Source organism: Stegastes partitus, unplaced genomic scaffold, assembly GCF_000690725.1.
Source record: "Stegastes partitus isolate 25-593 unplaced genomic scaffold, Stegastes_partitus-1.0.2 Scaffold707, whole genome shotgun sequence".
In the NCBI taxonomy this organism is placed as follows: Eukaryota; Metazoa; Chordata; class Actinopteri; family Pomacentridae; genus Stegastes; species Stegastes partitus.
Window position 1 is genome coordinate 349,576 of NW_007578438.1, and position 11,666 is coordinate 361,241.

Below are 11,666 nucleotides of genomic sequence, written 5' to 3' on the forward strand. Positions count from 1 at the left end.
GTTACATTCATGATTGTCAATCAGCAGGAATCCCTGCATGTGAACCAGCATTCAGTCATGAAATAAATTATGCGAATAATAATAATAATAATAATAATAATAATGACTGCATACAGGGTTCTGTCCAGCGCCATGACAGAGTACCGGCTCGTTACGCTGCTGCCTGAAACGATTACGCTGCAGATTGGGCCGATACGATGTTTTCATGAGTGGGAAAATATTTAACAAGTGCCGATGGAGTTTCACTACTGACGTCTACGCTGCTATTCGCTAGCGTATTCGCTGCTAAACCTTAGCAGTTATTTGCTCGTGTGGTTTGTTCATTTGTTTCCACAAAAAGGGAATCATTGTAGGTGAATCTAACTGGCTTTGCCCACCTTGCAGGCCTTCTGGCAACAGTACCTGCCAATCCCAACAGCAGTGCAAATGGCAGCAGTGTGGGCGGAGTCAACCCAGGGACCAACCAGGGCGCCAGAGGGTCCTCCGAAGAGCCTTCCCTGCAGGAGGGAACGTCTCAGACAGGTACGGAGGTTTATGTTGCATATTTCTACACACATGCACATTGAACTTGTACATTAATGACAAGGTGCTGTTTTTAATATCTCAACCTGGTCATCACACTCATGACTAAATGCTACCCATGAGCCAGTGGGCAGCATGACACGTGATCACTGGCCTGCAGAGCTGCTGTCAGCTGGAACTAGAACCTGGATGCTGGGCTTTGTTGCAGAGCAGAACTAAATCATTGTTGTACTTCCAAAAAGCCGCTGCTATTGAACAAAACAGTTGAGTGCCCAGAGACGGTGCCGACACTCCTGATCCTGATTGTTTTGTAAGGTGGCAGACCTGGTGTGTTTTGTGTCTTTCTGCAGACAGAGGACAGTCCATTCAGAAGCGCCGCCGTGAAGAGACTCCACCTGAAAGCAGCTCCAAAGTGTGGAAGCAGAGCAAATAGGGTTGAACAGGTCCCTCCATCCATCCGTGTCACGTGGGCGGCGGCGTCTCCTGCTAACTACCAAACAGTGATGTCTGTAGCTCACAGCGTGGTGGAGATAGGATGGATCTGCCCTGTGCTGCTGGCTCCTTATCTGAAGAAGTCCCTATAGCGCCTAATACTTAGACTGTGAGCAGCTCCAGATGACGGTCAGCTGGTACCACGTTCTGATCACAGTGACATGCTAACAGGAGTTCTGGAGGTCGTACTTTACCTCTCAGTGAGAGAAGGACCACGTTTCTAAAGTCTCGACATCAGGTTGTTGAGGCCGTCTCTCGTCTTCCACTACAGTATGGAACTGTAGAAGTGATGAAACCACGAACCAGGGCTGCTCTCCTCTCAACACCCCACGTTTGTACGGTTCAGACGTCACCAGGACACAGTCGACACATGAAACACCATCGGTCCAGTCGTCAGGTGTTCGCTCAGCCCGATCTCAGCAGCGCCGCTCAGTGACCTGACCGCCTCAGCTTCCACACCGGAGTGAGAAAATGGCAGAATGTGACATGATTCCCAGAGTACTGGAGGTTTGTTGTGTGGAGCGGACCGGCTGACATCAGCTGAACCGGATTGAACCCTGACATGAGAAAACGGACCTGATCAACAGTGTTTCATGTACAGAAGATAAAGTCGTGGGTGTGAATCATGTGAGTAACAGAACATTCAGCAGCCGGACCATGAGTCAGGCTTTGCTGAAGGCCGTCACACACTTTGTACATACCCGGGTTTGATTTCCAACTTTTGTATATTTGGTCCTAGAGTTTGACAGCTCCTTTGTAAATAACGTCACCACGACCTGAAAGTCCTCCCGTCAACGTTTTGTCTCCCATGTGATCGTAAATCTATTATTTTTGTATAAAGAATGACCAAATTCTAAATGTATTGAAATCATAATAAAATACAAAATGCTGCATCATCTTTGGCCTGGTGGGCTTTTTTATTTATTCCCATCTTTCTCTTCCCAAGAGGACTCAACCAACAAGCTCTAATGTTTCAGAGGAAACGTTCTTCTCTGATGTTCAGAGAACATTTTAGGGATGTTTTTCTTTTCCGAGCAGCATTCAGAGGACGTTCAAAGGGAGTGCTTGTGATGAACCTTTATTCACATCAAAGTGTGCACATCAAACATACATTTTAGGTAAAGAATATGCAGAGCTACAGTTTCTTCCAATCATAGTTTGACTTTTTATATTTTTGGAAACAGTGCAAAAGGGTAAAAGAACAACAAACGAGTTCAGTATCATCAGAAACAACACAAACAGCAGGAGGACAGAAGACACAAAGAAACTCACACTTGTAATGAAACAGAAGGTTTTCCTGCCATGTGACTCCACCTACAGCAGCTTTAAACTACGTGGACGGTGACCACCTGGAAGCTACAAGCGTCATGCACGCCCTCTAGTGGTGTTAAAACAAAAACACTGCATTTAAACAGCGTTCACAGAATACGGCGACGGTGAGCGTTTGGCTTGTTTCAGCGGCACCACATCTGGAGGGACTGCAGTTGATATTTTTTCAGAACAGGTTTGATGGAGTCCGATCAGAGCAGTCAGGCTGTTTCCTCTCCAGACGTAAGGAAGAAGGCTGGGCGTGTGCTGGATCTGTGCTCAGGTGTCTTTTATCTACGTAGTCCAAAGTTGTTCATTTTTGGCCTCATGTTTTTCGCAGTTACTCAAACTTCCTGCTCCTCTTCCAGCAGGACGTCACATTAACCCAACTAAAGATATGCTGGTATGAAGTAGTTTTTTCTTTATCAGACAGTGAGTATTTAGGTAGGAGCTGTTTTTACCTTTGACATGCTTCGACTGTCACTGACGTCTGTGGTGTTTCCTAAAAAACACTCATTGTCTGATAATAAAGAAGCCTTATACCAGTAGTCAGAGTAGACAAAGAGAACCCAAACCCAAAAGCTATGCTGGTTTCTGATCAAAGGTCTTTCAGTACGATCAAGCCATCACGGGGAAGTTTCTTCTGTAGGTCTTGCGAACAACCACCGTGGCGACTCCCTTCACGTCCTTCAGCCGGTCGGAGTCGAAGTCCACCAGGAGCTTCCTGACGCCGGTCCTCGTGGGAGAGAAGGAGAGCTTCATAGAAACCTTCTGGCCTGGAGAAATAGCTCCGCTGAAAAAGAAGACGGATGCTGATGTTTAGCGTCATTTACTTTTAATTCACGCTGCAAGTTTGTCGATGGCCTCTCGACCCTCTGCTCAGTCCTCACAGGCCTGACTTACCTGACGTGGATCTGAGAGGCGGACAGCAGGCCGGCCCCCTCCACAGTGAACACGCCCCCGTTCAGGGGAAGCGGTAAAGGGTTGGTGAAGGAGACGAAGGCTGTCACCTGCTCCCATATGGCAGCCTTCCCAGGAACCTGACGACAGAGGAGTCAGCTCCGTTATGTTTGAGCTCCTTCATAGACATGCATCCATCCTGCTCGTCTGACCGAACGTGTTGGCTTCATGTCTGAATGCTCACCGTGGTCAAGTTTCTGTTAAAGTGAGCTGAGCCATTAACAGGTGAGCAGGACTATTTCAAGCTGTGTGGAAGGTTTATGCAACACGTTTTCCACAATTCAGCATCAGTATTGATCAGAGAAGCTTTCTCACACACTTGGCTCTACAATTTCAATTCTATCAGGCAACGACATGCAATGTCCATAACGATAAAACTTTACTGCAAGAACCCAGACGAACAGCTTAGTGATTAATAACAGCCACCAATAATGAATGGAAGTTGTCTTTGTCCCCACAATATGTGAAGATGAGCTGAACTTGGTTTCTTCCAGCTGTTTAGAACGATTCCCTCTGAGTTAGTTCATAACCTGCAGCCTCTGTCTGTCTGAATGCAGCAACGGAAACGTGACCGATGACGGAGCAGAACGCTGTCACTTTAACGGCTTCAGGCAGCAATGTTCCACGTCACATGTCTGAAAGGGCTTGAAGATGCACATGACATCTTAAACACAAAATATTTGAAAAAAGACGAGACACTAGAAAAAGCGTGAGATTTGTGGGACCAATGCTTTCTGTGGCAGTAAATTTGAAGCAGCTGCAGGAACTGAACATTCCTGTTTTAGCTTTCAGTCCTTGCAGGTCTAATCTGGTCAGTTTTTGGTCTTCAGTATTAAATGAACTTTCACAGTGGTAACCTTAAGTATGGATTTATGTTTTCTACGCATGTGGAGCTTGTGTTTATTCGTAAATACTGGGCCTCCAAGATAAATGTGTAAAATGCAGCTACTATCATTCAGGAAACATCAACATTTTAAATAATTTGTGGAGAGATTTGCTGCTGCAGCCGAGACTTACTGAGACAAGCACATTTAAACAGCTCATGCTGTGAATCAGCTAAACGCTGTCGTGGGCTGTACCTGTACGTGGATCTCAGGCATGCTCAGTGGGATGTTGGCCACAGTCATGACGGGTTCGCTCTCCCCCGGAGCGTCTAGGAAAGCCTTCACCTGGATCAGGTGATGCTCAGAGGCACACCTGGCATAGTCCTCGTAGTGCAGACGCAGCACTTGTTTGTGGGCTGAACACACATACAGACAATATTAAGCAGTGAAGTGATGCACCACCTGCTACAACATGAGAGGAAACTGTTCACAGAGACATCCCTGAAGTTCTGCTGACCTCTGTGAGCCGGGACAGTCACGGCGGTCGTCTGCCTCTGACACTCCCCCCGGTGGAGCGAATTGTACGTTACAGCCATCACCAGCATGGTCAGCTGAGCAGTAGCATCTTTGCCTCCGTCATTCGTCACCTGCAGACAGAATGGATTCTTCCTCAGTAAGACGCTGACACACAGAGTGAACCGAGCAAAGCACAGAAACACAGTCTGGTCCCACCAACAGCTCCTGATCCTCTGGCAGTGAACAGTTCACTCATTTGATCACATCATCCATCCACTCAGTCATCCAGCTACAGTCTGAACAATCCACACCTCAACAATCACATCAAAGTCCGTCCCAAATACAGGCTGAGCATGCTTGATTGACAGCTGCAGTTGTCCTGGTTCTGTGCTCTCATTGGTTGGCTCGGTGACCCGACGACCCGCCTTCTCGAACACTTCCCTCTCCTTCCTGGAGCCTGTGGAGAGAACAGACAGAAAACATGAGCGTTAGTCAGAGATGGCAGCAGTGCATGTGACACACCAACTGAATCAGAAGAAGGATTTCTGAGCAGGTTTGTGACTGTGAGCAGCTGACTAACCTTCAGGATACTTGTAGTGGAGCGTGACATCTTCTCTGTGGTCTCCATAAACACTTTTGGTGCTGATGTTCCTCCCCACGCTGCTCTGATCCACTTTGACCTGTAAGAAGACCCACAGCAGTCATCACCAGTCAACCTGTGTGTTCCTGAAAAGTTCCTGAACAGTGCAGAGCTGCTGCTGTTGTTGCTTCGCCAATAAGTCAACAGTGAAAGCAGAAGCCTGACCTTCTTGCGCTGGCCGTCTGGTTGGACCATCCAGTAGGTGATGTCAGCGTTCACCTCAGCGAATATGAACGGAGCGTCGTACTTCACGGCCAGATTTCCCTCCTTGATGGCCGTCACTGGACACGGACCGCAGCAGAACTCACCTGAGGAGCAAACAGTCATTCATTTAAAGGCTTTCTGGAATCAGCAGATAATCAATACAGTGACAGGAACCCAACATGGTGGTTCAGTTTGATGATCAGGTGAACAAGAAGCTCAAAACCAGCTTTCAATCTGACGTTTCACACTCATATGACAGAACAGAAACCCAGCAGTGACGGTCCTGACAGCAGGTCGTCCTGATGCTCATCACTGAACAGATGTGAGTGAACGAGTCTGGACCGTACCGTCGCTCAGTTCTTGAGGGGTGGGGTCCAAAACCTGCCAGCCGTCATTTCCTCTGGGGAGATCTTCTCTTTTCATCCAGGACTCGACCCAACAGTGGAAGTTCCTACAATCATGAGGACAGAAGAGACCCCAGATTAACTTAAATGACCTGATTATCATCCTCATCATCCTCATCAGCTGTGTGTGTGTGTGTGTGTGTGTGTGTGTGTGTGTGAGATGCTACCAGCTGCTGTCGGTCCTGTTTCTGCTCTCAAGGCTGTGCAGCTCCTCGTCGAACAGGAAGTCGATGGAGAGGTTTCCATCCACATCGTGGGCTGAAGCGAAGTTGGTGATGAGGCGCGTTGGGATTCCCAGACAGCGCAGCACTTTGAACAGATCACACGCAGCCTTTATTCCTCTCCTCCTCTAAACTGAGCTCCTCAAACTGGCTTCTGTTCATTGTTTCACAACAGGTGACATGAATGCACCTGTGCTGACTCTGAGGTGTTGCAGTGTTTCACACTCAGGTCAGATGATTTGTGGACACATTTTATATGTAGAGAAGCTTTGTTTAGTATCAATAGCTGCAGACTGGATGATTAAAGGATCAGCTCCACCATGTGTGAACCGGGACATTCTCACCTGTACACGCGACACCTGCAAACACCCAGCACTGGCCATATTTAACCGCTCTGACCCCGGCCGTGCTCCACTGTCGGAGGATGGGCACGCTGCCGTTCCATCGATACGGGGCCACTCCATCAGAGTACGGCTCAGTCCAGCGTCCGGCCAACACGCCCCTGTCGCCTTCAGAGTTCACCTGGACAGACCACATGTGGAGGAGACGCCTTTAAACGTGGGACTCTGCATGAAGCTCAGGTTTCAATACGACATGTTTTCATGACAGTTTACATGATGTGTCCTTTAGGAGGAGATCACATGTCCAACATGAGGCTTCACATCTACAGGGCGTCACATTTCTCGTGATGAAGTTTCAGTTTGTGTTGAAACATGTGTTTGTTCACAGGGTCAGGGACTGTCAGTGTCTCTGTCTATCTGATGTGCTTCCACTGCAACCAGCTAAACTAAATCCCCGTGTGTCCTCTCACTGTAACCGGACTGTTTCTTCAGCACAGAGGAGAACAGTGGGTCACCATGGCAGTGATGGTCCTGCTGACGTAGACGGGGTCAGATCTGCGCTCAGCGTCCATCTGTGAGTTTCTCAGGGCGTCTTTGGAGTTGTCCAGGACTTCAAAACAGATGTCCATCACGTCGTCCTCGAACTGAGAAAGAAAATCCAGATAAACATGAGAGATGAAGCAGACAACAGAGAAGTTTAGCTGCTGAGGCTTCTCAGGCTGTTTTCTAAGAATACACGGAGGTTAGTGTCAGACGGGTGTGAAGGAGTCTGCTCCACTCCTCCTCCACCTCCCGTCTGCTCGTCTTCCTCTCTGTCTCCAGCCAGCTGTGAAGGACGAGCTCTTGTTTGTGTGGTTGGGTTGCATTCTGTCACCTCTCCGTCCAACAAACACATTTCCTGATGCAGTGAAAACCCTGAATCTCTGCTGTCACACTGCTGTGACCATTCACACCAAGCAGCCACCGGCCTCACACACAGTCCATCCACACCATGAGTGTGTGTGTGTGTGTGTGTGTGTGTGTCCGTTACCTGTCCGTAATTCCAGGGAATGCTGCTGATGTGATCCCAGGATCCCATGTAAATGGTTCCGTCTTCGTTCATGACGTACTCCTGGAGCAGACGCTCATCGGGCAGGTGCACCACATCATCTGGGCCAAACAAACACACGGCAGAGCGTCACATCCTTCTGCCGTTGTGGCGGCGGGATAACAAACACCAACAAAGGTCAGAGGTGCTGCAAATGTTCTCTGTCCTCGATGCGCCGCTTCAGACAATCTGCTGTTAACTTTGACAAACAGAAGCAGCCAACAAACAAAGAGCTCTGAAACAGCTGATATGAATTCTCCAAATGTCTGAAGGACTCGATGAGAAGAACACGACGCTGATGATCTGACTCCATCATTTGGTGTTTGGATGACGTTGCTGGAAAAGTGTGTCTCAGAGAGAGAATGCTGAGTTCCACACATGTGGTCTGACATGTGGTGACCTTTGGTGCGGTTCATCAGAAGATGAGCCTGAAGCATCTGCTCATCTTCCCCTTATGGACTCTAACTAATCCAAAGCAGTGAGAGAACACATCCAGTTTGTTCTGTCGATGCAGAAAAGTGTAAAATCTGCAGGCAGTGAGTGAAGTCCTGCTGTAGAAAGAAGAAAACAGATTCTGTGCTTTACCTTTGCACCACGGGTTGAACAGCAGGTGGAACCTGACTCGGTCCATCTTCTCTACGATGTGTCCGTCTGGTGACACCACCAGCACAGCCAGACGGTACTGGCCAATGACGGCGTCGGCTGGGCTGTGCAGAGTCAGCAGCGCTTCATCCTGAGCTCCCTGCTGGCTAAACCACCACTTGTCTCCGGCCCCTCGCTCCTTCTGAAGCTTGATCACCACCTCGTCTCTTTTACCTGAGGACACAGGAACGAAGCTGGTTGGATCAGCAGCAGAAAACCCAGAGTACAAGAAGGACACGTGCACTGTTCCCATCAGGAGCATCCTAAAGCTCCTCCAGGCCGTGCAGAAGGTGAAAATCAGCAGGTGTTAAAAAGAAACTATTGCTTCATGTGAGAAAAATGCAGGAAATACATGTTGTTATATGAATGAAAGAGAAGATTCATGAGAAGAAAAGGTTTAGTTCCAGTCAGGACGGCTGCTGGTCCTTCTGCTGTCAGCAGATCCCACAAGCCAACCAACACCGCTGTCTATAACTGGTTGGAACATTTCTGTAGTTTTTCTTCAGGGGACGAAACACAGGCTGCCAAGTTACTGACAGCTTGACATGATGACATGTTTAGTTTATCTGATCAGCAGGATTCCAGTGATGGAAATCAATAACTTAACTTTCAGAGAAGCTTCATTTTCAGACTTAATGCCTAAAACTGCTCATATATTTGCTGCCCTCATTGTTGTTTGGAAGTAAAGATTTAAAGCTACAGCAGCTGATACTTCAGTAGGAAGAGAACAGCTTTGAGTTCGGAATATGTTTTGAATTTAACTTGAGAGATGCTCAGTATTTCACATGTTGGGCTTCTTCTTGCTGCGGATGCTACGGATACAAACGTCCTGCCTGTGTGAACGCTGGACAGTAAACAACGACTTCTGAATGACGGCTGTCATCGTCCCCGTGCATCTCAGGAGGTTTATCATCTAAACCAGGTTTTGATAAAAGACTAAGAAGTGCAGCCACACAGCAGCTTGAAGCTACATACAGTCACAACCAGCTGTTATTACAAAGTGTAACACAGCTCCAGACTTTGGCTCCATAATTAGAAACCAGAGCTGCGTCTCCAGGCCCGACTCACCGAGGTGCAGCACCAGGTCCAGGTGGTGTCCGGGGGGCAGAGAGTCGGAGCACTGCAGCGTTATGGAGAAGGGCTGACCTCTGCGGACGATCAAACGCTCTCGATCGATCTCCCTGGTGCGGTGGGCCAGGTTGTTGTCCCGACTCCTCACATCCACGTCCGTGATGAAACCTAAGGAGAGCAGCAGAGGCACAGCTTCAGTCTGCCGCCTGTGATGCAAACGTTTCCCTTCAGTAGCGCAGCGTCACGGCTAAAGATGAAGGGAATCGTCTGACATGCGGGGAAATGAGCTGCTGTAAGATTCTTATCTTACAGATGGGACACGTCTTATCTCAGTCGTGTGTTTTTCCTTCTAAATTCAGCTGAACAAACACCCCAGACTTGTAGAACTAATGTTTTTGCACCATATTTACCGTCTGTTTCAGCCCAGCCTGGTCCCAGCTGGGCCTAAGAGCTGCCCTTGCATTTGTTACAGGAATTCAGACGGCCGTGTCACACCCGCACGTTTAATCATGCATCAGCACATTATTCCACATGTCTCACAATCTGGTCTGAGATCAGCGAGAGAGCGAGGAAGCCGTAAACACTAAGTAATGACAACAGCACAGCCACAGACTGATCATCCTCACCCTTGCGGCTGGCCATGGCAGATCTGTTCCTCTCAGTGTCGCTCCAAGTGTCTTCACACCGTTTCTTTTCTCTTCCACCACAGAGCTGTATTTATACACAGCCAGCCTTTGGCCCTCCCACCAATCCAGCACAGACTCACCCCAAAACACTCACCCGCTCCGCCTCACCTCCTTCTGCAACCTCTGACATCACTTCTCAAAAACCGGCAGTGCTCTGGATGTCTGCACGCATGCCTGTGTTTGCATTGAGCGCCTGATGTTTAAAGTGTCTCATCCCTTCAGACACTGAGCTCTTTGTTGCTGTGTCTGTCGGAGGCTGGACGGTGTGTGTCCATATAGGAGATTAGCACTGTTCCAGTTCATGGAGAAGTAAAATCCACCTCTCTGGTCAGACTGTGACCTCGCTGTGTGTTCTCACCACCGCTCTCTGAAGGGAGTGACGCCATTGTTCTGACTTCAGTCATACATGAAGAGTTCGTTTGCAGAAACAGATCCCTCCATCTGCACAAACCTTCAGAAACCTTCTGTTCCATCATCTGCCTGAGACAACATCAACCAAACTTCAGTTATCTCTGTTGTTGTCACATCCACTCAGCTTCAGTCTGACTGGTATCATCTCAAGCAAACAACAAAATAATAAGTTTTCTGAAAATCTACAAAACTGGAGGTATCTGTTTTTGTAGATGAACTCTTCACATGAAGCATGAAAGGACACACAGTCAACCTGCTGCTGATCTGAACCAGCTCATGCGATGAATCTCCACGTGAGGCTGAAGAGCTTCGTGCTGCTTTAATGTAAATGGTCAGAAAAGCCACCGTGTGTGTCGTCATGCTGCCTGCATGTGGAGTAAAGATCAAGAAGTACAGTCAGGTAGGAGATGAACAATGAACCTCTTGTTAGGGCGAAATGAACATCTCAGCCAAACGTCTGATCGACTGCAGAATGATCAGCTCGTTGGAATCCCTCTCAGACTTCTCTATCCAGACTTTACATCTCTGTGCAATCTCTGTCTGCAGTACAGTCAGTTGGTGCCTGTAATTACCTTCCAGGGAACAATCTGACCCCGAGACACAAGAAGCACAGCTGGAAGTCACCGACTAGCTCCTCTGACGACCTCTGGTGCCGACACCGAGACGTCTCTAAACGAGACACCTTAACAAAATGAAGAGGCTTACAGCTACAGCTTCATGATTTTAAGATGTTTTCCCATCTTCAAAATTCCACCAAAATGTGGTACACACCCACAGGCCTCAGCCGAGCCTGTGTTCAGCGCTAGTTAGCAAATATTAGCATGTTAACATGCAAAAGCAGGATGATAATGATACAGATAAGTGACAAATTAAAGGAAAAACCATCATGTGCCACCAGAACAGCTTCAGTGCTCCACTGTGCTGGACACGATGCTTCCAAAGTTCCCTCAATCACTGTTAAGATACCGTTGGTGGGGAGTGCTCGCTAACACACTGGTCCACAGCCTCCCACTGGAGCTCCACTGGGCTGAGAGCTGGTCACTCCTCAAACCATTCAGTGACCCTGGTGCTCGATGGATGGGAGTGTGGTCATCCTATAACAGACCGCTCCCATCAGGGTAGACGGGTTTCATTTAGAATTAAAGCCGCAAGCGGCGACGGACGGGTCCTCGCCCTACGCTTGTCGGCCTTTGCGCACGGCGGGGTGTGGGGCAAACCTGCTCCGGGCAGGACTGTGATCCGGCATGTGGAGTTTGGGGCAGATCGGAGCAAGTGTGGCCTAGTTACGAGCCACTTCCTGTTTAGTGGCGAGCCGCGGCGGCGTGCGTGTTTGCCGG

At 48.5% G+C, this 11,666-nt stretch overlaps 2 protein-coding genes across 2 annotated transcripts in view; one reads left to right on the plus strand and one right to left on the minus strand.

Annotated features, from left to right (window-relative positions):
* cry1b (cryptochrome circadian regulator 1b) overlaps window positions 1-1,912 on the plus strand; it is a 12,497-nt gene extending 10,585 nt beyond the window's left edge. Inside the window, exons 10-11 of the mRNA XM_008290990.1 lie at window positions 385-522; window positions 873-1,912. Coding sequence (XP_008289212.1) covers window positions 385-522; window positions 873-955 — 221 coding nt within the window. The 3' untranslated portion in view covers window positions 956-1,912. The remainder of the gene's footprint in view (window positions 1-384; window positions 523-872) is intronic.
* Window positions 1,913-2,076: 164 nt separating this feature from the next.
* Window positions 2,077-9,874, minus strand: tgm2l (transglutaminase 2, like). Its single transcript, XM_008290991.1, has 15 exons — window positions 9,859-9,874; window positions 9,230-9,400; window positions 8,105-8,335; window positions 7,463-7,581; window positions 6,948-7,076; window positions 6,436-6,613; window positions 6,038-6,179; window positions 5,814-5,917; window positions 5,428-5,570; window positions 5,203-5,302; window positions 4,934-5,079; window positions 4,624-4,753; window positions 4,362-4,522; window positions 3,226-3,362; window positions 2,077-3,115 (listed from the first exon to the last, which is right to left on the minus strand). The coding sequence occupies exons 1-15, from the start codon at window positions 9,872-9,874 to the stop codon at window positions 2,941-2,943; spliced, it is 2,082 nt and encodes a 693-aa protein (XP_008289213.1). The 3' UTR covers window positions 2,077-2,940.
* Window positions 9,875-11,666: the final 1,792 nt, after the last annotated feature.